We start from the raw sequence: 25,925 nt of genomic DNA, 5'->3' as shown, positions 1-25,925 counted from the left end.
GTATCTGATAAACTGAGTTCAGGGATATTAGTACTATTTTCTTGATTTGCACATTTTTGTATACCTAGGAATAATACAGCAATACATGTTTTTCAATGGATAGTGATTTTTCAATAGTATAAGTTATATTACCTGTAATAAATACGAAGGGTCTGGAGTTCTTCTTCCAGTTTTTTATATTGCTTAATGATAGCTTCTCTTTCTTGTTGCATAGCCATCAATTTTTCCTGCAAAAAGATAGTCAGTTTAATTTTTCCCTCTTTTCTCAGAATAACAGAAGTGCATTACTTCATGAATGATAGTTGGCACTGTATTCTATGGAAATAACTTATAACAATGCGTACTCAGAAATAAGTCCTACTGAGTTTAGTGGAGCATACTGCCAGATAAATGTATACAGGATTCAGTCTAAGAGGCCAGCTACATCACACCAAAAGCCTATCTAGCATATCGTATCCTATAGCAGCCAGCCAGATGCCTCTGGGAAGCGCACAGTTAGAACAAGATTGCAATAGCAGTCTCACACTGTTGTTCCCCAAAACTGGTATCTTAGAGGTGGAAAATAGATGTAATGACTAATAAACCACTTTGGGTGTCATGAGCCCTGTGGAGCATTCCTGGTGCTATCAGGAAGAAAAGAGATAGAATGGAATCCAGAAGGGGGGCCCAGTGGCTTGCAACAGGGAGGTGCTAAAGCTGAAAGCTTCAGCACTTTTGAGTGTGACAACTCTTCCCCCTTAGCTCCAGTTATAAGAGAGGGAATTCCTGCTGACCAGAAGCCAGCCCCTTCTCCTCCTCTCCTTTTTGCCCAAGGCACCGCCACCACCACACACACCTCCTCTAGAGGAGGAGGACCTCAAACAAGTGCTGCCGCTGCCCTGGACACACAGACAGATGCACCGGAAGGCTCAGAGGGCCCCACTTTTCCAACTAGAAGTGCTCGCTTGCTCATGCATTCCCATTCTGTTACATTTCCCCCACTAAAGTAGAAAGAACCCGCCCCAAACCTACTTAAGGGTTGTAGGGGGGGTGTCTAATTATTGCGACAACATCTTAGCTTTGAGTAGTCATGCTTAATTAGTCTGTGTAGAGATGCAGAATCCTGTGTAAGCTGATCCATGAAATGCTCTTGAATGAAGACATTAAACATCATGGAGAAAACACACTAGTGGGTCTGAGTCTGAATCCAATGGGATTAGCCAGGACATTGAGTGCCTTAGCAGAAAGGCAGTATATAAATGCAACATATAAATAAATGCCATTAATAAAGCTATCATTTCCAGCAACTCCTTCTAACTATTCTTTTTAATATAACCTAACAAGACCTCACGAAAATCTGGAAGTGAATATTTAGTCATAATCAGTGCAATTTTTAGAATTATAGTAATCCTTGTGTATATCCTCACCATATACATTACTTTTCTGCTAAAAAAAAATTCTATACAAAAATTTAGAATCAAAGCATAATCAAAACAAAATAAAATCAGCATCAGATTATCTACATCAGAAAATATAAAGCAGCAATAAATACAGATCTAATCCAGAGTCATTCAATAAAAAAAAAACCTGTAAGAAAATAGTATTAGCTTATCCAGACAAAAGAAATGAGGCACACATTCCCCTAGGAAGGAATTTCCACATTATTGGTGTCACTGCTTGGAAGGCCCTACCCAATGCAGCCACAGTGCTTCAGGTAGAAAGGGCAAATACAACAGTGCCTCTGAGGAAGATCTTAATGCACAATTAGAATCATATGATAAAAGGCAGGCCATCAAGTATCCCGAAACCACTGCATTTAGGGTATGTTTGATCAACACCAGCACTTTAAATTGAGCCCCCAAACCAATCAAGAGCCAATGTAGCTGCTATAAAATAAGCTCTGAGCAGCCAACTCTAATCAACAGCCTGGCAGCTACATTCCGTACCAACTGAAGCTGCCAAACATTTGCCAAAGGCAGCCTCAACTAGAGCACTCTTATATTCAGTAATCCAGTCTGGATGTGAACCAGGCAAAAGTTACAATGCAACTGTGGGTTCCTTTAAGCATAACACTATTTAAGGCATTCACCTTGTCTGAGCCCACAGAATGCATTACAAGGAGCAGATGACCAGATAGGACTATCCCATTGAACCTATGCAGGGCCAGCCCTACCATTAGGAAAAATGAGGTGCCTGCAGATGAGTGACAGAGAGCAGATAGAGACCCCTACGCTTCCTCAACTAGGATAATACCTTCAGGTGTGGTGGGCCTCTGTCTCATTCCCTATGTTGAAATAAGACTCAACTGCCAGCCTTGTCAGCTTTTGTACAAGGCACCATTTTGTCCTTCACCTCAGGCAGCAAAATGTTGGGCCACCCCTGTAGCTATGAATCAGCACCATACCAAGCAAAGGATGGGGTAACAATGCATATCTGGCCTGGGAGTTCACTTTAAAACTAGAGGCACTTGCTTTCCTGTGTTAAGCTTGCACAATGGCATTTACTTTGCTGCCACACTTTGAACAGACAAACACTGATTCCTGAAAATAAGCAGTTAAAATTCCATTTATATTTTGCAGCTTGAGCCATTTATATTTTGAGCCTGGTGCTGCTTTTAGGCTCACACATATAAAACCACAAAAGAATGTTAGCCAAACCAAACTATTTTCTATAATTATACTGTACTGTTGGTGAACCAATCTTCTTAAATATTGGGGGAAACATGCCTGAATCAAAGTAGGTGGGTTGTTCCAAGAGGCCAATAATTAACATCCTTGACAATTTTCAGTGTACTGTGAACTGCAATTGAAATGGTAGACTGGAAGGAAATGTTTGTAGCAGACACACCCACTCACCAAGAGATTACCAGCTAGATTCTTTAGAGAGGTATCACACCTGATATCCTTTTAGGATAAAGGTCAGGAGACATAGGTCTTGACTCTCCTTTCACTTACACCCATACTGGTCTGGCACTACTTTACAAGGCCAGCTCCCAGTTTATTGCAACATAAGAGAGGAGAGAATCGACATAAGTGGGTTTAAGGCAATCAGTCACTGAGAAAGGAAATAATAATAATAATAGGATTGTTGCTAATCTCAGCATAATGAGTGGGATGGGAGTGGAACCCTGGTAAAGCAGAGTTATCAAACATTCCAAGATGGGATTTAGGTTTAGGAGCATGCTACCTGTGACAGAAGCCTTGTTCTCACTAGGGTGGTAAACCCGTGTCTTGACTATACCACTTCAGTTTTTTTTTGGGGGGGGGAGGCTGGCATGATTACTTCTGCATAAAAATAATAATCATCATAAAAATCCATGCATACAGAAAACTAGATCTTAAAAAGCAAGCTGCTTCCTCTAGAGCTGTTGTTGTATTTAAAATGTGAAGGGATTTTAAAAATTATTACTATATGGAGGAGTAAATGTGAACCCCCTACCTATAGTCTGAAATGGTATAGTCCACGCACAAGTTTAGCATCTTAATGAACTAGGTTAAAATCTTATTTGGAAAGTTTGTATTTAGATAATAAAGAGTATTTGCTTGCTAACTATTATATCTGATTATTTGCTTGCTATATTTTTATCCCATGTTTGAGACAATTCTGGTCTCCCATCAATAAATGACCCTGCCATCAGGCTTACAAACTAAAAAAATACAGATATGCAAGAGAAGAGGAGTGGGAGAAAAAGAAGAAGATGAGTTTTTCAAGGTCAGAACGAAGTGGTGAGCTATATGAATTTATAACCAGTTTGGGCCAGGCTGCTCTTCTTTTGCTGGTGTTCTTGCTTAAACAGCAGTTGATAGTTCTTTTGGTTTATGGCCTATGAGATTACAGGGACATTCTACACAAACTGAGTTGTTTCCAACTAAGTCATACTCAGGGCTCATCCAGACGACTGCAAAATGTGTGACACGCCCACTATGTGTGTTCATTATTTTTCGGTCGTTCAAATGACGTCTCGTGCTGTTACGCATTTTCGCGGGTTAAATCTGCTCCTTGCAATACCGGCAAAAATGCGATTTGCTGTTTAAAATCGGGAATCATCCGCTGTGCCTTCAGAAGGTAGGATGCAATACCGCGGACTTTACAGCTGATGGGTGGTTCTTGGGTGTTACCCCTTGCCCCTTTTCCTCATTCCAGCCAATCACGTATCAGCAGTATTGCGCATTGTCCACAACAATTATGTAGTACATTTATTATTTACATACATATACACACATAGAATGATCAGGGATTGTGCAAGAGAGGTAAAGTAATTCAGACAGATAAAGGAATTTTAAAGTATGATTGCAGTTGTCTACTGAGAAACATTTTACTGGATATGGTATTTTAGGAAAGCTAGAGCAATGTTGTTTGCCTAGAATTGCAGTGCTGGAAAGATCTCAAGGATTATCCAGTTCAACCCTTACTGCACTAAGACAGGAATCATTATACCTTAAGAACTCCAGACAATTGTTTATCTATGGCCTTCTTTAAAAAGTCCGCTGACAAGTTTCTATGACTTAATCTTTCAGTTAGAAACCTTTGTTGAACATTTAATCTAATCTACTGTCTTTCTTATAACTCTGCTGCCTCTCACCACACTCTCATTGGCAATAAATAACAATGGCTTTCTACCTTATTTATAGCAAATGTTTGAAAACTGCTTTGGTCCCTAATCTTTTCCCTGGAATCGTCTTTAGGAATGCACCAAATATTCTGCACTTTTGATTTTCAAGCTGAAAATAGAGACTTGGGTGGGATATAAATATTTCTTCTAAATGCTTTGAGCTGTCTCCAACACTCATCATAGAATCATACAGTTGGAAGGGGCCTTGTAGGCCATCGAGTCCAACCCCCTGCTCACAGCAGGAAATCCATAGCTACAGCATCTCCCGCAGATAGCTGTCCAGCCTCTGCTTGAAGCCATCCAGCGAAGGGGATCCTACCACCTCCCTAGGCAGTCGGTTCCATTGCCGAACTGCCCTTACTGTCAAGAAGTTCCTTCTAATGTCCAATCTGAATCTACGCTCCTGCAACTTAAATCCATTAGACCTAGTCCTACCCTCTGGGGCAGCAGAGAACAAATCTGTACCCTCCTCTATGTGACAGCCCTTCAGGTACTTAAAGAGTGCAATCATAGAATCATAGAGTTGGAAGGGGCCTTGTAGGCCATCGAGTCCAACCCCCTGCTCACAGCAGGAAATCCACTGTGTCATGTCACCCCTCAGCCTTCTCTTCACCAGACTGAACATGCCAAGTTCCTTCAACCTTTCCTTATAAGACTTGTTCTCCATACCGGCTATCATCCTTGTCGCCCTCTTCTGAACCCGCTCCAACTTGTCTATATCTTTCTTAAAATGAGGCGCCCAGAACTGAACGCAGTATTCCAGATGAGGCCTGACCAATGCAGAATATAGTGGGACTATTACTTCCCTCGACCTGGAATCTATAGCTCTGTTTATGCATCCCAAAACCGCATTTGCCTTTTTTGCCGCAGCATCACACTGCTGGGTCATGTTCAACTTGCGATCCACTACAATTCCAAGGTCCTTCTCACACGCACTACTGTTAAGCCGGGTATTTCCCATCCTGTACCCGTGCATTTTGTTTTTGTGGCCTAAATGCAGAATCCTGCATTTGTCTTTATTGAATGTCATTTTATTAATTTCAGCCCAATTTTCTAGTCTATTCAGGTCCCTTTGGATTTTATTCCTGTCTTCCATTGTGTTAGCTATCCCCCCTAGTTTCGTATCATCCGCAAACTTCATAAGGCTTCCCTCCACTCCATCATCTAAGTCATTGATAAAAATGTTGAAGAGTATCGGCCCCAGGACAGAACCCTGTGGCACTCCACTCGAAACCTCCTTCCAGTCCGAAGCAGAGCCACCGACGACCACTCTTTGAATACGGTTTTCCAACCAGTTGTGAATCCACCTGACAGTATTTCCATGTAGTCCGCATTTGACGAGTTTGCTAATCAAAAGGTCGTGGGGGACTTTGTCAAACGCCTTGCTGAAATCTAGATAGATGACATCTACAGCATTTCCACCATCTACTAAGCTAGTGACCTGATCAAAAAAAGAGATGAGATTAGTTTGACAGGATTTTTTCTTGACAAACCCATGCTGGCTCCTACTAATCACAGCATTGTCATCTAGATAATGGACTCTTATTATCCGTATTATCATACTCAGAGTAGGCCCACTCAAGGTAATGGATCTAAGTTAGTTGTACTCACTAATTTCAGTGTGTGTACTCTGTGATGTGAGAGCAATTTGGTTGTAACATCTGTCAGCTCATTGTTTTTCAGGGCCTAGTTTTTTATAAGTTCAGACTAAAACCTGGAGCAAATTCCACTGCTCCACTGACATGGAGCCACCAGCAGCCACTGGCCTACTCTGAATGTAACTACTATTGGATACAACTCATAGACGTTGTGATTATTCATTTTTCCCCTTTTTGGTCCTGTTTAGTGCAGGTGTTCTCCTTGCTGTTGCCTCTTTGGCAACCCCTCCCCCATTTCTTGGCTGCTTCTTTTTTCTTCTTCCTGGACTAGAAATATTGGTGATGATAGCCAATAACGGATTGCACACTGAGGCGATGATGTTATAGCACAAGCAGGCAAAGAGAGAGAGAGCAGTTTCTCTATGGGCACTGAGAGAGGTTTTGGTCAAGGTTGAAATCTCAACAAGAGGGAACTGCTCAGGTCATACTTAGCTGCTTAGCATACTTAACTATGCTGGCTTCAAGAAGAAAAGAAGTTCACTTCAACTTTAAAGGAAAATATGGTGTCCTTTCAACATTATGCTTTTTATTAATAGGCTCTAGTTAGGCAAACTTGAAGATCCTCCGGGGGAGGAACTGGCAATCCCACCCCATATTTACAGTCTGCCTAGTAAACGTCGCAAGACGTCACCCTAAGAGTCAGAAATGACTCGCACTACAAGTGCGGGGACACCTTTACCTTTAGGCAAACTTGGGTCCAGATACATGGATAAATCCTCCCCAGATGGTGACTTTTTGGGGGGAGTGACTTGCATTCTCACGATTCAGAGTTTTCATATGGGTGCTATGTTGTTTAAGTAGGAAATGCTTGGATTCAGAGAGAAGCAATTGCATGCCTTTGTTTTCTCTGGAAAGAACAAGATGTGTAATCAAGTCATGCAAATGGCTCTTACAACTCAGCTTCCGACTTCTTGCTACAGTCTCTTTCAACGCTTGCATCAAAGAAAAGACACAAAGAAATGGTAAAACTGTCCATTCCCTGTTGATTATTTTTGGCAGCAGCAATTTAATTATTAGGGAGATCATAAATATTTGTTATTGAACATACTAGCCTCCAGTGTGACTGTTTGGTCAGAGCACTGTTTGGTCAGACCAAAGGCCAACTAGACCAGCAGCTTTTTTGCACCTATAGCCAGCCCCTCCATTTGCCCTCCCTGCTTTGGTTACTCAGCATCATCAACTGCCAGCAGGAGGCAGCTCTCTATTACCAATCAGATTATTAAAACATGTCACCAACAGACTCTTGTCTCTATTCTTAACCATTTTCTAATGATTTGGTACAGGCATTTTACCCAGCATTGATTTTGTTCACTGCCTTGAGCCTGCTAATGGAAAGCAAGCAAACAAACAAACAAAGAGGAAGAAAATCATCATCACAGTCATATGTCTAAGGCTGTAAATCCTGCTCTGTTAAAATTAATGGGAGTTTTGTTCTTGTCTTGAACACCATTTACCAAATTCACCCCTGATTTTGACCAATTTTTTTTTTGCAATGATCTTGAAAGGTGCCTGTGAACAAACATCAGTCACTGCAGACCAAACTCCCATGTGCAAACCAGCTGTCTGTTAAAATTGAGCTGTAAACTTTCCCCGACATGCCAATGCCCTTCTGCATTTGGAATCTTTGCCAATGCTTTTGTTTTTGTTTGTTCAAAGGATCTCATCTGCTGTCACTGGGACTACCTTACCGTTCAACTCCTGAACACCTGCTGAAGTGAACCTGTCATGCCAGAAATGTTTCTAAGGTTGGGCAATCTCCATTCAGTGGATGGCAAGCACTTGGGTACTATTTCCTCTCTACCTTTCAACATAACCAACAGACAATTGGAGAACTGACTGTACTGAGATATTTGCCAACTGAACTGTTATTAAAGCAAGTTTAATCAAGTTATCTTGAACGGCAAAGAATGAGTGTATTGCTGGCAAAAAAATAAAATAATGAAAAGATCAAAAAAATTACCAGATTTAATTGCAATACTGGTAAAATGGAGACTATTTCATTATTATGTCCTGTTAATGAAAAGAAAAAAAAATCGATAATATAGTCTTGACTTTCCTTGTATTTTTTAGCCACAAAGGTCAGTGTGGGAAATGATTGATAATTTGTGCTATTTCTATACCCATACTCAATGCCCATACACATAGATCAATGGGACTTAATTTAGTCATTGATTTCAATGGATCTGCTCTGGGCCTGATGTGCAGGACAATCCAAACCCACAATCTGCTGTGCTGGAGGAGGTTTGGAAGGGGCAGAGGTGTTCCTCCACCTAGTCCTGCCTGGCTGTCCCAGCCTCTGCTGTCAGAAGAGCTCCACTGTTGGTGAAGAAGGCCTGCCGGTGAGGAGTGCCCCATGCACCCACCCAAATGGCAGGGAGATGGAGGCTACTACTATCAGCATCTCTGCTGGCAGTACCCAGAGCATTTTGTGGGATCTGCCAGATCCTTTGCTGATCCTTTTGTTGTCATGTGATGGCAATGGATCCCATCCAGGCCTCTTTGCTGTGCCAACCTGGGCACTGATGCAGCACGAGGATATTTTCTCCTCTCTGCCACCTTCTGCCCTGACAAGCAAGTGTGGTGGAGCTGTGGAGGCAGCGCTGGCTATGCCACTCCATCAAGCTCCACTGCTGCTGGCCAGGAGTTTGGATTGACCCCTAAATTTGGATCCAACCTGTACCTCTTGTATGTTATGATCTTTTGGCTCTGTTATGCCACCATAGGCTCCTTCTGGGAGGAAGGGTGGGATAGAAATTTAATCAACAACAATTTTATCATTCATTTCATTCATTAAATTTATATACCGCCTGACTAGCATAGAGGTGCAGGTGGAGGAAGCAGATAAGTACTCTGACATTTTCCTATGGGGATGATCTAAAAAGTTTGTGGTTTTTATAAAAGTTATAAAGATGTGAACTGTATGGCTAGAGATATATTATTCACTCTGTTAAAAGAACAGAAGTTGCAGTCATCCAGCAAAACTGGTTCGCAGTAGGTTCAACAAACAAAAGGAAAACATTCACATACCACAAATAAATTTATGGCCTCACAAGATGTGGTGACTGCTTGTTCAGTGGCTTTAAAAAAAGACATAGACGAAGTCATAAAGGACGTCTATCAATGTTTTTCATTTGTTATGGCTAAGAACAGAACCTCCATACACAGAAGCAGTATACAGGAATACCCTGCTATATGGACCTTCACTTTACAGACACTCGCAAGTACGGACATATTTACAGTAGCACCATTCCCCTGTTTACGTACGCTCGCTTCGTAAGAACGGACACTTAACGGCATGACACCACCACCCAATCAGTTTCCAACTACAAACTTGGAAGGCCTACTGTGTTTATTTTAGTTATAAATGCGTTATTTACATCAGTTATGCCCGTATATGATGATTGCAGTGCAGTATATGCATCGATAAGTGAAAAAAGGTAGTGCTTCACTTTAAGTACATTTTCGGTTTACGTACTCGCTCTGGACCCATTGCATACATTAATGCAGGGTATTCCTGTACCTACAAAGTAAAGTAGGGCTGTATTTTTTTACTGTTTTATTATTAAATGGTAAGGCATGTTTGTTAATTGTTAATTTATGGTATTATCTTTGTTGTGTCCTGCTTTGGGCTCTTCAGAGGAAAGGTGGGATATAAATATTTTGAATAAAATAATAATACATTTAATGAATTATTGCATCCAGGCAGTGTTTAAAACCAAATAAAGATCCAAAGATAAATAAAAAATACAATGTAATACAATTAAAATAGCAGAACATGGAAAACATATGGTACAATGGTAACAACCTAAAACCTTGTGCCAAAAAGACATAAGGCTTGGCATCTGGTGAACATCTTTGAACAAAGTGTTTTGGAGATAGAGTGCCACAACTGAAAAGTCCCTTTCCCTTATCACTACCTGTCTCACTTATTAATGACCTAGAATTAGGAGTGAGCAGTGAAGTGGCCAAGTTTGCTGACGACACTAAATTGTTCAGGGTTGTTAAAACAAAAAGGGATTGTGAAGAGCTCCAAAAAGATCTCTCCAAACTGAGTGAATGGGCGGAAAAATGGCAAATGCAATTCAATATAAACAAGTGTAAAATTATGCATATTGGAGCAAAAAATCTGAATTTCACATATACGCTCATGGGGTCTGAACTGGCGGTGACCGACCAGGAGAGAGACCTCGGGGTTGTAGTGGACAGCACGATGAAAATGTTGACCCAGTGTGCGGCAGCTGTGAAAAAAGCAAATTCCATGCTAGCAATAATTAGGAAAGGTATTGAAAATAAAACAGCCGATATCATGATGCCGTTGTATAAATCTATGGTGCGGCCGCATTTGGAATACTGTGTACAGTTCTGGTCGCCTAATCTCAAAAAGGATATTATAGAGTTGGAAAAGGTTCAGAAGAGGGCAACCAGAATGATCAAGGGGATGGAGCGACTCCCTTACGAGGAAAGGTTGCAGCATTTGGGGCTTTTTAGTTTAGAGAAAAGGCGGGTCAGAGGAGACATGATAGAAGTGTATAAAATTATGCATGGCATTGAGAAAGTGGATAGAGAAAAGTTCTTCTCCCTTTCTCATAATACTAGAACCCGTGGACATTCAAAGAAGCTGAATGTTGGAAGATTCAGGACAGACAAAAGGAAGTACTTCTTTACTCAGCGCATAGTTAAACTATGGAATTTGCTCCCACAAGATGCAGTAATGGCCACCAGCTTGGATGGCTTTAAAAGATTAGACAAATTCATGGAGGACAGGGCTATCAATGGCTACTAGCCGTGATGGCTGTGGTCTGCCACCCTAGTCAGAGGCAGCATGCTTCTGAAAACCAGTTGCCGGAAGCCTCAGGAGGGGAGAGTGTTCTTGCACTCGGGTCCTGCTTGCGGGCTTCCCCCAGGCACCTGGTTGGCCACTGTGAGAACAGGATGCTGGACTAGATGGGCCACTGGCCTGATCCAGCAGGCTCTTCTTATGTTCTTATGTTCTTATGTTTAAAGGCAGAAACTCCAAGAAGGGCCTCATAGGATGATCTTAAAATGTGGGCAGTTTCATGTGGGAGAAGAAAGTCCCTTTAGGTACCCTGTTCTGAATCCAGAGTTTAAAGGTAAGCATACAGCACTTTGACTTGTGCTTGGAAGCAGACCAGAAGCCAGTGCAGTTCTATAAGAAATGGCAATATATGGATGACAGCCAACATTTGTCATACTCAGAGAAGACATATTGAAAATCAGTGGACTTAAGTAACTTAAGCCCATCCATTTTAATGGGTCTATTCTGAGTATGACTTAGATGGATATCACCCTGTGTACTGTATGGCCAGACCTGGCCCTTTTGGTTGTTCCACCATCCTCAAAAGCTCCGGAGGTGGTGGCCTGGGAGAGGGCATTCTCTGTGGCAGCCCCTAAGTTGTGGAACTCACCCCCCCCACTGAGGTGTATCTGGCAACTTCGCTCTACAGTTTTAGGCAAATGCTGAAGATGCACATCTTCACCCTGGCCTTTGACACCTGAAATGTATTTTTAGGAAGCACCCAATTTTGGGATTTTATGTTATTTTTAAAAGTCGTATTTTAAAGAGGCCCTGGGACCTTTGCGTGAAGGGCGGATAATAAATGATGATAACAACAAAAATGGCCAAATGGAAGTCTTCAAAGGCAGTCCTGTGTACTACACATTACAGAAGTTTAATCTGGATATTATCAGTGTGTGGACAGCACTAGCCAGGCTCTCTCTGTCCAGGAGAGTCATAGCTGATGCATTAACTAAAGCTAGTGGAAGATGCTTCATGCCACAGATGCCACCTGAACACACAAAGACAGAACTGGATTCAAAACACTTAAGACTGCAAGCCTTCTCTGTCTGCCCTCTAGTTTTTGATGTTATTGATAGACCTACTCTGATGTCACAGTGGGTCTGAGCAGGCACAGACCATGACATCGCTAGTTCTCATTAATTTAGATATTATGAGACCCATACTAGCCATGACAGTGGCAGACCAGTGGGCAGAGTTGAGTCTACTGTTTTTTCTCACCTTTGCTACCAGTGGGAAGTAACCTCCAATGGGACAAAATGGCTAAAAAGAAAGTGATTTGGAGTGAAAATGCAATTTCACCCAACATTTCTGAGGTTTTCGCATCCCCTTTAGGGTGCAATTTCACCTAACATTTCTGAGGTTTTCGCATCCCCTTTAGGGTGCAATCCAACTCATATTTCCTGGGGGAGTTGGATGCAGTGGCCTCCCAGCTGAGCTGGTAGGCTCCTGGTGCCACTGGGCTCTGCCAGCAGAAGCCCCCCACCTGGCACCACTGGGACCTGCCAGGGCATTCCAGGGCCGGGGGGGGAAGACTTCCGCAAGATCTTCCTCATGTTCAGAGCCCTCCTCCGAGTCCTGATCCAGCTGAAAGGCTGGCAGAGTAAAAAATTGTAATGAGAGTCTAAGGGGAACGCTCACTCCCCAGGAGGCTGAATTGTGGCAGCCGGCTTCTTCCTTCCTGCTTGGGTGCACACCTCCTGATGGAGCTGGTCCTCAGCTGGGCCGGTGGCTCCCAAGCTGGAAGTGGATGCCATGGAGCTTGCCATGGAGCTTTCCGCCAGCTCCCCCTCCACAGCCCCCCCTCCACTGGCTTCCCACCATTTGGATTGCTCTGCCCGAATTCTGTTGAGTAGCCTTTGAGTACCCAGCTCCTCTGTGTAATGTCAGGATACAACTAGATTTGCCAGGCACAACACAGGTCCTGCCAATTCCCTGTAAAGCAGTGCACAGGGTGATTATTCAGAATTATACACTCAATTAATAACTCAAATTATTTTATATGATGGTGACTATCATGCTTAGGTTAGTCAGAAATTCACATGACCACCAAACCCTGATAATGTCTGAATTTCTTTCAAAGAGGAGCTCAAATGTATGCAAAAGGCAGGCACCTTGCATCTTCTTTTGGAGGCAAAAACTTGTATTAGTCATATTGCTCAGGATAGACTACTACAGAGTTTGGCTGTTGCGCAGAACTCCACAAGTGCTTTTGATCCATTTTATCTTGCAATTTAGCAAAGAAATGTTGCAATAAGAAACACCAACAAAGACATGAAAATCTTAAGCTCTGGATTACCATATTGTGTTCTCCTGCCATTCAATGCATCAGACAAAGGCCGTGGTGTTCAAAGTAAAAGGAAGAGAGAAAGGCAGGGAAAAGAAAGGAAGAAACTGGTCACAGAAAGTGCAGAATACCAAGTCAATAATATTCGTCCACATCTTTCCTCTTTTCACAGATTGGATGTTAAAAGAGGTGCAGCAATTAGGCTTTTGTTAATTACCAGCTGTTGAAACAGATGTGTTGACTGTCCTTATTAGCCCACAGCTGGGACAGGAGAACAATTGATGCTCACTAAAACCACAACCAGCTGTTTTGCAGTAATTATCTCCTATAAATAATACAGGTGATAAATGCAGTAAAGCTTCTGTCTGTGAGTTTCAATAACAAAAGCACAGTTACTACATATATAATAATCTCCCCCCCCCCAATTTAAATGCCAGATCCCCCCATCCTAAATATTTGTGCACAAACCTTTTTGGAAGGTTTGTGATGTTATCTTGGTGCAGCAGATAGCATTGTACCTAAACATTTATTTGCTGGTCCAGCAGGCCTCAAAATTCCCTCAACATGGCATTTTTGCATTAACCAAAAACCTATAAGGATGGTTTGTTCTAGATGTTTCTATGTTGATCCAGAGAATGTGAGATCCAAAATAGGAAATAATACCTCTATTACTGAACTTTATTATGTTTGTGCAACAAGATTCAATTTGAATTTAACAAAATTCTGATGAAGAGTCTCCTGAGTGTCTTGAATGCTTGCACACTTTTATACAGCCTCATTGTCCCGGTAAAACATATATTTGCCTTCTTTATCTTCATTTTCTTCATATCTCTCAAGAGTTTTTGCAACCAGATTTTGCTATGATTTGGCACAGAGTTTGTACAGATTATTTAATTGTTTTTAGCATCTGTTGAATTGATTTTATTGTTTTTAGCCCTTGATGTATGTGTGTTTTATTTTGTTTGTATCTTGTACACCGGTTTTGATGGCTATATGCTGTGCAGCAGTCTATATTTTTGTTTAATAAATAACAATAGCCATATAAGTGTTAAAATATATTTTATAAAATATACATTATAAATAAATATAAGTGTGTGCGTGTGTGAAATGAATTCATAATTCACACCATTGGAAAACATCATACAATCTGAAACCCCCCCAATATATTCTGAAGGAAATAGCAATATTTCTTTTTCATCTGGACACATTTATTTCAGCCCCAATTATACTTACTTAATTTATTTATTTAAAGTCAGATTTTTGACATATACCAATAATGGAAATAATGTGAAATTTCTGACTGAAAAGTTGATAAATGTTACAATAAAGAATACAATTTTAAGAATAAGCTAAAGAAAGAAATATATTTTTTCACTGCCTATTCTGGTTTTTCTCAGCATTAATGTATTTTCTAGTGAATCATGTCTTCTCATTATGTGTCCAAAGTATGATAACCTCTGTTTCATCATTTTAGCTTCTAGTGACAGTTCTGGTTTAATTTGTTCTAACACCCGTCTTTTTTGCAGTCCATGGTATGTGCATGGTAAGCCCTCCTATAACACCACATTTCAAATGAGCTGATTTTTCTCTTATGAGGAAGACCAAACAAGATATGGATTGGTTCCATAAAGAAAGACCTGAATTTACAAGATCTGAACAGGGTGGTTTATAACAGATGCTATTGGAGGTCGCTGATTCATAGGGTAGCCATAAGTCCTAATCAACTTGAAGGCATATAACAACCACCACCTTTTAAAATAACGTTATATCCATGTGATAGCAAGTGCTGAAAATTTGAGAAAGTTGACATTCACATGTGAATACTGATAAACCCACAGATAAATGTTATGAATGTTAAAAAATAGAGATGTCCCCACTTTTAGGATATACACATTTAGGTGCTTGTCAGCATTTTTTCTTAGTTTTCAGATTTTAACGTAATTTTTCTGAAATTAACTTGCACATGCAAATGTCTATATTCACCACATTTTGGATGTGCACTGTAACATCCAGATTACCTGTTGTGTGGGACACCAATATGCCTAGAAAAATAATATATCACACATTGTTAACATAGATGGTCATGTGGTGGTTTATTTACACTGATTCCTAAGCATATTCCAAATGTTTTGTCATTATAACTTATTAAGATTTTTTTTAAAAAAAAAAGTAATGCAAAATAGAAATTTTGATTCTCTTATGTAAGCAAAGCTGTTCATCACAGTCCAACAAAAGACAAGTCTACAGGAATTTAAGTCTATCCACTAATTAGTCCACATTAAAGATACCATCTTCCTGAAAACAAGGATTAAGGCTGGCTGAATATTCACCCTTTTATGTCCTTCCTTCCTTGTGTCTTGGGTAGAATCACCATAAAAAGCCTGTTCAGTCAGCTTTTAAGTAAAGAAGCTTGACAATAATCAAGTCTCTGCTCATTAAGAGGGACAATATCAATTAAGAGACATTACAGGGCAAGCAAAGAAATAAGAAATTCAACACGCACAACCCACACAATGTTCATGAAAGTGGATTTCTAATACTGGGATGTGTCTTAAATTTTCTGCAAAATTACTATTTAAACAAAGTTCATTATTTCGTATCTCAAAATCCTAAATGAAACACACATTGACCTGCAAATACAAACAAAATGAATTCTCTTAGCACCTAGAGAATTCCATTTATGAGGTGACCAATAAAGGTAAAGAATATATAATGCTTATTAAGGAATCGCAGCTTGAGCATTGCGTTGTCTATACACCATTCCATTTTTAATATGATTTAAAGCAAAAGAAAACCAAAATACAGAATTTGTATCAGGTTTCTGTTTTTGAACTAATACCTTTCCCTACAAAGCTACATCTCCTTTTCCAGCATAAACTTTAGAAACAGTTACTTAGTGCTGCTGCATGTGAATATAGCAGTAAGACACAGTATGGCCTGGTATAAAATAAAGCAAATCTCATCAGATTTCTATATCAATACTAAACTGAACAGATAAACACAAAATGCAAACTTTTACTAAGCTATGTTTGACACTTCTGAGCAAGGCATCTGTCCACCATACCGTTGTGAAGACAGCTGAAAAAATAATAGTAGGGAGAGACCTGTTTTGTCTGCTCAGAATAATTGATCTAGTTAATCTGTAATACGTTTAAGAATCCTTTTGTAAATACAATTTAGACTGGTGAAGGGTGTTAAAGGAATGATCTCTCCCTTCTCTAATTCTTTTGTCTTTTATTATTTTTCCATAGTTGTCATGCTGATCTACACTGGTAACTATACATGCAAAATCAGAGGATGGCAGTTATTCAGAACTGAGCAATCTGGAGAAAAAAACAAGACTGATTCCTTTACTCCAAGATTTACTTCTGGTTCCTTTTGATTACTGTCATACTCAGTCTCACACAACGATAACTACACAGACATATCCCCACATGCATTATTTGGACATTTTGAAGACCAGCAAGGATCTCTAGATCTGCTGCCATATTTTGGGCAACATATAGCTTAACTTCGGCCACTGATTTACAAGCAATAATTCTTAGCTATAGCTAGTATGTGAATAATTTTGCCTTAGCTAAAAGTGAGGAGGGAAACTTTATTTACACATGCTTAAAAATAAAGGTTAGTTATCCTTAATTCATACATAGTGAGAAGACATTCTATATTCTGTTTTTACGTGGCCTCGAGGACTTCTGGTTAGTGAAACTGCTATGTAAACAGAGATTCTTCAACATTCAAGCAATTAGAGCATGATATAAAAGTTTGCTCCCCAATTTTTTCAGATAATAAATATTTACTAGATTGAGTAAGACCCATAGTTTTCTTTCATTATATTTTTGCATTGTTTTCATCTATGCATAGGGTATGATCTACACTTATGTCATGGAAGTCCATGGGAAAATGAAAAAGATTATAATGGTAATGGATTGCATTCATGATGTTTCCCACATATAAAACACATGCACACTTTTCTTCTGTCAAGGAAATGGTATATTACCGGCTAATATACAATTTCAAATTGTGTCAGGTCATGGGGGCACAGGTGGTTTTCGTAATACATTAAAAGGCATAGTAAGAACAGAATTCTATTAAAATTCTAAACTGCTGCAAGCTGTCTATAACCATTCCTTCCTGATATATCTCATAAAGTACTGGTAAATGCTCCAATCAAGCTCCCAACAAAATTCACCTGGCAACAGTTGCACTGAAACAAAGTTACTGCAGCAACAAGCAACGTCATGGCGTTAATAATTGACATGAAAAGAATGAAACGGTGAGCAAGGGATAAAGATGACAAAGGAAAGATTTCAGTATAAACTTATCCCAGCAAGTAATCAATCAAATGGAGGCTGAAAAAGGGTTTGACTAAATGTCATGCTAAAACAGAAGCAAATTTCAATATTTTATTTTTACTACGTTTTTACCATGGTTCAAAGAAGGTATCAGCACTCATATTTTTAATTTCGTTACAGCATGAAATGTAGAATGTCAGAAAGAAAAACCCACTAATTTCTTTCTTTCCTCAACGGCTATGATTAAGAAAATCCAAGGTAGCACCAAAACAGTGGCACCAACTGTTTGGTGTTTCTAAGGAAATAAAAAAGTGGTTGAGTCACAGTTTAAAGGTGAAAAGGGAATCAGCAGTGGGTTGCTGGATTTAAATCAATCTATCAAGTCACTCCTTTCTGAGAGAGGTAAAATTTCCTAGTGATACTATTTAGATTAATGTGATTTGCATGACTTATTAACAACCTTGGGTGAATTTTGCTGTTAACATCCATGACAACCATTGCTGGTTGCATTACAGCACAGAATTCTTACGAAGAAGAAAAACCTAACAAAACCAAGACTGAGCAAAAGGGGAATCACACCAGGTGTGGGATGCTGATGGTAGTGACTCTTTGTTCCTCTGGTACATAAATACACACAAAAATATTAGTTCCCAGGGTTCCAATTACATTACCCCCCCCTTTGTTAAATAATTGCAAAAGCATGAGTAAATGCATCACTCAAAGGTAACTGCATACTTTTTGCTGGAAAAATCAGAACATGTGAATATATAAACGAGAACATTAAAATGAGATTAAATGGATTCAAAGGCTCTATGCCATTATTCATAGGATCCTGGGCTTGAAGATTCAGCCCCCTAAAACATAGTGCATATTGGATACAGCACTCCCCTTAAACTGCATATTGATTTCAGTTATGTCAAGATTATTTATATAGAATGCTCTATGAAGCTAGATTCTTTGGTTCTGCGTTAAAAACTGCTAATTGAAGTAATTTCCCATACCCAATGTTATTCTCTTTGATTAAAAAACAAAACAAAGACCCTGGCAGACAATGAAGAGGTTTGCCAACTATTAAAAAGCTAATTCTTACAAAAGGAGACTAATGCCTCATTGGGTTTTAAATTTAAGTTGAACATAATATTAGAGAGTATAACTTAAATAGGTTTCCTGTTAATTGCAGCTATCCACTAGATTTTAAAGCCAACATGGAGGGCTTTAAAATAGGATTAGACAAATCCATGGAGGATAAGGCTATCAATGGCCACTAGCCATGATGGCTATGCTCTGCCTCCATAGTCAGAGGCAGCTGCTTCAGAATACTCCTTGCTAAATTGCTAGACACTACAGGAGGGGAGCGTGCTCTTGCGCTCAGGTCCTGCTTGTGGGCTTCTCCCAGGCATCCGGTTGGCCACTGTGGGAACAGGATGTTAGACTAGATGGGCCACTGACCTGATCCAGCAGGCTCTTCTAATGTCCTTATGTTAGGTTTTGGTTTGCCACCTATCAATATTTCCTGCTTGCTTTTCATGCAGGTAGAATCAGAGCACTATTAATCCATTCACAATTATTATTCCACTATTAGTAAAAAGAAATAATAATAATAATAATAATAATAATAATAATAATAATAATAATAATAATAAATTTGTTTGTCACCTATCTGGCAATTACCACTCTAGGCGACATACATTAAAAGAGATAAAATACAATAACAGATGTAATCACATTAATCACAATAGGTAAAATACTGGACAGTCATCAATACATATAAAAGCAATTATAATAACAACATACGATAAATGACAGAATCATGGTGATTTACCCAATGACCTCAAAGGCTTGCTGGAATAGCCACGTCTTCAGGGCCTTGCGGAATACATCTAGGGAAGGGGCATGTTGAAGATCATATGGGAGGGTGTTCCAGAGAGTGGGGGCCACCACAGAAAAGGCCTTCTCCCTAGTACCCACCAACCTAGCTGTTTTGGTTGGAGGGATTGAGAGAAGGCCTTGTGTGGCTGATCTAGTTGGGCGGCATAATTAGTAAAAAGAAAGAATCCTGCTCAGCATGAGTGTCAGGCTTCTGTTGGACTTTACCAATATTTCAGGCTGAAAGAAAGACAACATTATCATTTTGGTCACAGCAACTTCACAATAGCATTTTTTAATATTTCATAGAGGAGGTGTACTACAACATCACGAAGTCATCATTTAATATGAACCATCTATCAGTACAGAAAAGCAGTATTTGCAAATCTATCTCCCTATGCAACCTTTTTGCAAAACTAGATTTCTAAAATTAAATTTGAAGTGATTATTTCCATGTCTCTTTCTCAACCAAGGATGCAAGAGAGCCAATCTTCACTTTAAATAATAACATCCAATCAGTGAAATTCCCTGACTAAAAGGGTCAAGGTATTGCCTATTCTGTAGAATTTGTGACATCTCAAATTTAAAAATATATATAGCTACTTATACAGAACAAATCTTTATGGTAAACTCCTTGAGTTACCGTATATTCCGGCGTATAAGACGACTTTTTAACCCAAAAAAATCCTCTCAAAAGTTGGGGGTCGTCTTATACGCCCAGTCGTCTTATACGCCGGAATATTTCTCCTGCTCGCAGCCTGGCCCGGCGTCCCCTCCCCTGAGGGGAATCCCCATTGCTCCTCCGTCCCCGCCATCTCCGCCTCCTCCACCGCGGCGAAGGCGGTGCCCTGCATGGCCTCCTCTGCCTCCTCCTCCGTTGCAAAATGGTGGCCGGGGTGGGGAGCAGCAGCAGCAGCAGCCTCCCCGCGTCCTTCTCCTCCGTGGCGGCCTTGCCTGCGCCGCCTCCCGCCGCTGCTGCTGCTCCTCCGCCCGTGGCTGCTCAGGCGAGCGACGGGGCCGCGGTGGCGGCGGCTGCTCCTCCTCGGGCGGCCAACGGCGGGCCGCTTTTGGCACTCTCGCTGCCGCAGGCCGCGCAGGCACCTCCACTGATGCACAACCACCGGGCGACGGCAGCAGCAGCAGCAGCGGGAGGCGGCAGAGGTGGGAACCCGCTGCCAACAGCTGCCCCTGCGGCCTCCTTCTCGGCGCCCTCCGCCGCCGCCTCAGGCCCGCTGGCGCCACGGGAGCCGGCCTACAACTGGCAGGCGACGAAGCCGACCGTGCAGGAGCGCTTCGCCTTCCTCTTCAACAACGAGGTGCTCAGCAACGTCCACTTCTTGGTGGGCAAAGGCCGCGCCGGGGCGCAGCACATCCCCGCCCACAGGTCGGTGCGGGCTATGGGGCGAGGGGGCGCTGACCACGCAGGGAAGAAAGGGGAGAGGGACGCTGGCTTTTTAAACGGGGATCAGGGTCAAAAGTTGGGGGTCGTCTTATACGCCCAGTCGTCTTATACGCCGGAATATACGGTAAGTATACAATGTTCCTCCTGTTGTCTTTTAAATGATAAGCCTGTCAGCAAGATTTGTTCATATGTAATTAACATTATAGGCCACATATCTAGTATAATTTTAATGTTTAAACATATTATAGAATTTTATTTTTTGGGAAATAAATCTGTCAGTATCACTAATCAAGCATAAACACATTTGCTAATAATCACTACCATGTGGAACCTCAGTCCTACATCTATTTATTGATTCTAGTGGCATATCTTTCAGAATAACTGTGCTGAGGATCTAACTGAGCTGTTCAGGGAAATCCTAAGCATCTTTGCTCTGAAGTAACTCCTATCTTGTTCACTGGGACTTATTTGTGGTTTGGATTGCAACTCTATAAAGAGATACTTAGGTTTTGAAACTTGTTGCCGCAAAGATTGAAGCTATTAACCAGAATGAACAATACATACACTAGCGATTGGGGAGAGGGGACAATCAAGAGTATGCAATACAACTAAATGTAAGCATTTAAATGGGGTTAATTGTATGTTCTATTGATTTCAGGTGCCACTGACACTGATCACAATCAACAGGATTTTTAAAAAGTTCTTTACTATGGCTCGTTCCCTAATTAATGTAGCATATACAAGATTATTTCTGTACCTGCTGAGGTTTTTCTTCAAGCTTTTATGTGAAATTATTTGTTGCCAAGCTCTCAGACTCCAGGTCCCATCAGCCCCAGTCCACATGGCCAGTGATGGGGTGATAGTCCAACAACATCTGCAAGGCTGCAGGTTCCCCAATCCTGCTCCAGAGCATGAGTGGTGTGCAGAAAACAAAATAACTTATACAGCCACAAGAGTAGGTGTATACTATAGCCAACATGGATTTTTCGCATTCCACGTTAAATTGAAAATACCCCCCATGCCATTCTGCTGCTTCCCATAAGCTCATTTCAGAACAAAACCTTACAAAATTTATAATCCTGAACTCAGAAACACTTGCTTAAAAACCCTGTTCAGTTTTCATGGCAATACACACAACAGTCAGAGAGAAGCCAGAGTTCAAAGTGTAAAACAAGAGGGAAAAAATCCAGACCCCTTTTGGACTTTTTTCTGTCAGTGGTCTCATAAAAATCAATCGTGTTCACAGAGTACCTGTAATCCTATTACTGACCTTGCCCCATACTCTGACCTTCATCTTCTGCACTTTAAGAGTTTAAAAATGCATGGCTGATTTTTAATTAATTTAAAAAATGTAACATTTAAGTCTAATAATGTTGGTCATGTGCAGTAAGAACCAACTGACAGACTTCTAAGAGCCAGACTCACAGCTGTTTGCTTGGCTAATCAGGTGGCCACACCCATGCCAGACATTTTTTCCTCTTTAAACACTCATGGCTTTCCCCAAAGAATCCTGGGAAGTGAAGTTTGTGAAGGGTGCTGAGAGTTGTTAGGAGACTCCTATTCCCCTGACAGAGCTCCAGTGGCCAGAATGGTTTAACAGTCAGCACCTCTTCTGGGGATTGCAGCTCTGTGAAGGGAATAGGGCCACTCCTAGAAACTCTCAGCAACCTTCACAAATGACACTTCCCAGGATTCTTTGGGGGAAGCCATGACTGTCTAAAGTGAAAAAAAGATCTGGTGTGGATGTGGCCAGTGACATCTTTCTTTTAAATTTGGGTGGAAGGCTACATGTGCTTGCTGTAGAATAAAAAAGTGGGAGAAACCCTGAGAAACAATGATACTGTTCACAATATTTTCCTTTTGGAAAAGAAAGGGGGTTTCCCTCTGTCCAGTGCCTGCCCACCCAAACTTCACATTGTGAAGAAAAGCAACTAACAAATTTAATAAATAATAAATAATACTACATTCTAAGCAACAAAATCTTTCAGGACACCACCCATTTCAAGTTTTGTAATGAACAGAATATGTATATTCTTCTAATCTCTCTCATATCACCTAAATTGTTAAAGGTTAATTCACTAAGTACATGCGCTACAGTACAGGTTATCTTTCCCAGCTGATGAAGATTTTATGATTAAGGTATAAATACTTGTTTACCACATTTCCCTATATTTGTTTCCATTTGAATTATGAGGCACAATATCAGTCTTTTGATTGCTCAGTGATCCAAAGTCGTAAGATACAACCTACCATACAAAGCCCTATCTTCAGTTCATTCAAGTGAGCAGCTATTCTTTTATCAACTTGTTTAATCTCCTCATCAGAGTAATAACCATATCGTGTTATTAGAGCAGAAGTGGTTTCTGCCAGAGAATATGGAAACAGATTAAAAAGAAGGCTGCATTTAATTCAGGACATTCAGTATTTCCCACGTCCTGAATAAAAATATTCAGTGGGTGGACACACACAAACATTTACCAAATAGGAAATTATTAGGGATGCAAGTTATGTAACCATTTGGTAAGATAGTCAGTTGCAGATGTTAAGGAGAACTGTACCATTTCCCACCTCCCTATATTTCTGAGCACTGCTTAGTTACGTGGTAGGTTACACTTGTTAAAAAGACAACTATCTTCACCTGATGAGAGACAATAACTATAGCTTCTGACCTAACTAACCTGTGACCTCCACATGTTGTTGTTGTTATGTGCCTTCAAGTCAATTATGACTTATGGTGACCCTATGAATCAGAGACCTCCAAGAGCATCTGTTATAAACCACCCTGCTCAGATATTGAAAGTTCAGAGGTCTGTGGCTTACTTTATGGAATCAATCCATCTCTTGTTTGGTCTTTCTCTTTTTCTACTCCCTGCTGTTTTTCTCAGCATTATTGTCTTTTCTAGTGAATCATGTCTTCTCATGATGTGTCCAAAGTATGATAACCTCAGTTTCATCATTTTAGCTTCTCATAGATAGTTCTGGTTTAATTTCTTCTAACACCCAATTATTTGTCTTTTTTGTGGTCCTCGGTGTGTGCAAAGCTCTCCTCCAAAACCACATTTCAAATGAGTTGATCTTTCTGCCTTTCTCACTGTCCAACTTTCACATCCATACATAGAGATTGGGAATACTCTGGTCTGAATGATCCTAACTTTAGTATTCAGTGATATATCTTTGCATTTGAGGACCTTTTCTAGTTCTCCCAGAGCTGCTCTCCCCAGTCCTAGCCTTCTTCTAATTTCTTGACTATTGTCTCCATTTTGGTTAATGACTGTGCCAAGGTATTGATAATCTTTGCCAAGTTCAGTGTCTTCACTGTCAGCTTTAAAGTTACACAAATTTTCTGTTGTCATTACTTTAGCCTTCTTGACGTTCAGCTGCAGTTCTGCTTTTGTGCTTTCCTCAACAGCATTAATTTCAAATCATTACTGGTTGTCCGGAGGCAGAGCTGGGGTCCCGGGGAGTTGGAAGAAGAGGATTCCTATGGATGGCAGAGGGGAGGGGGAGGAACTTCCCCCCTTTGGAGTGAAGACGAAACAGAGGAAATGCCAGTGATAGAGTCGCCTAGCAACGGGGAGCCTGAGAGCTTTGAAGTTTCAGAATACTCCCTAGACATTCTCACGCCTCCCCTTCTTCGAAGCTCAGAGCAAGAGGGAAAAGAGGGAGGGCTGACCACAGCAGAAAAGCGGCGAGGCAGTTTACCATCAGTCCCTCCCCTATCCCCCATACTGGAATCGGAAACTTCAGAAGAGGAGGGGCCGATGCTTCCCCCCTCACCGCGCACACGTAGACAGCTGAAAAGACAGGACAGAAGGGGGGGGAAGGCGGGCAGTACCTGAGGGGCAGTTAAGGAGGAGCAAAAGGTTGCGCGCCCGTTTGGCCCCTTCTTAAAGAACAGGCGGGAAGCAGCCCCTTGCTCTGTCAACTTTCTCCCAATGCCGCAGGACCTATATCCCTGTATTGCTTCATGAGAAGACGCAGTTTTTGCTTGGACATTACTCTAATAAAACACAAATTACTTACAACCTCTGGTCTGGTTCCTGAGTCTCATCCTGGGCCTGACAGCTTGACAGAGCCAACTAAATCACCCTCAACGCTCTCTTCACTTGACTGGGACAAGATGTCAAAGGGAGCAGCGGGGGGGACGAACCCCACTTCTGAGACGGAAGAAGTGAAACTGTTGAGGACTAAGGTAGCTGATTTGCAGACGGATGTTCAAGCTCTGCTAGCAGCAGTCAAGGCACTGAAGACGGATAATCAAACCTTGAAGGCCACGATAGACCAGATGTGAACAGCCCCTCCAGCTGCCGCAGTAAAGGTTCCCATTGGACTGCCCCCAAAATACGCAGGACAAAGTGATCAGTTGGCAACCTTCGTGGCTCAATGTGAGTTATATCTGGATGTCAGGCACACGGAATTTCCAGACGATGGGGCTAAAGTAGCTTTCGTGATTAGCCTCCTGGAGGGAGAAGCTGCAAAATGGGTGACTCCATATCTCGTGAGAAAGGATACTGTCTTAGGAAGGTACAGAGGATTTATACAAGAGATGACCGAGATGTTTCAAGACCCGCAAAGAGCTGAAACAGTAGCGCGGCAGCTAGGCGCTCTGAAGCAAGCTAAAGGGACAGTTTCCGAGTACACTAATGCTTTTAAAATTCTGTCCCAGGAAACGGGTTACAATGATGCCGCCCTGATGTTTATGTACCGGAGTGGATTAAATGCTGAAATCCTGGATGAACTGGCCAGGACCTCCCCCCCCCCCGCTGACCTACCAGGGCTCATCCGGCTATGTCTACAGATAGATCACCGGATGGAAGGAAGGCGCCTGGAAAGGAAGCAGGAGGTCCCAAGATACTCAGCCTCGGCATCCCGCAGCAAGACCCTTCCCACTGCAGGGATGACAGGTAATGCAACTGAGGGACAGGGAGGGGCTAGACCAAGACTGTCGGAAGAAGAAAAGGAAAGACGACACCGGGAACGTTTATGCTTTTATTGTTCAAAGCCGGGCCA

General features: G+C 41.3%; 1 protein-coding gene across 1 annotated transcript in view; it reads right to left on the bottom strand.

Annotated features, from left to right (window-relative positions):
* MIPOL1 (mirror-image polydactyly 1) overlaps positions 1-25,925 on the bottom strand; it is a 295,370-nt gene that overhangs the window by 59,875 nt on the left and 209,570 nt on the right. The window contains exon 12 of the mRNA XM_061611676.1: positions 133-227. Within this exon, the coding sequence (XP_061467660.1) occupies positions 133-227 (95 nt within the window). The remainder of the gene's footprint in view (positions 1-132; positions 228-25,925) is intronic.

This window comes from Rhineura floridana, chromosome 2 (assembly GCF_030035675.1).
Source record: "Rhineura floridana isolate rRhiFlo1 chromosome 2, rRhiFlo1.hap2, whole genome shotgun sequence".
Lineage (NCBI taxonomy): Eukaryota > Metazoa > Chordata > Lepidosauria > Squamata > Rhineuridae > Rhineura > Rhineura floridana.
This window is presented reverse-complemented; position numbering and strand designations above follow the sequence as displayed.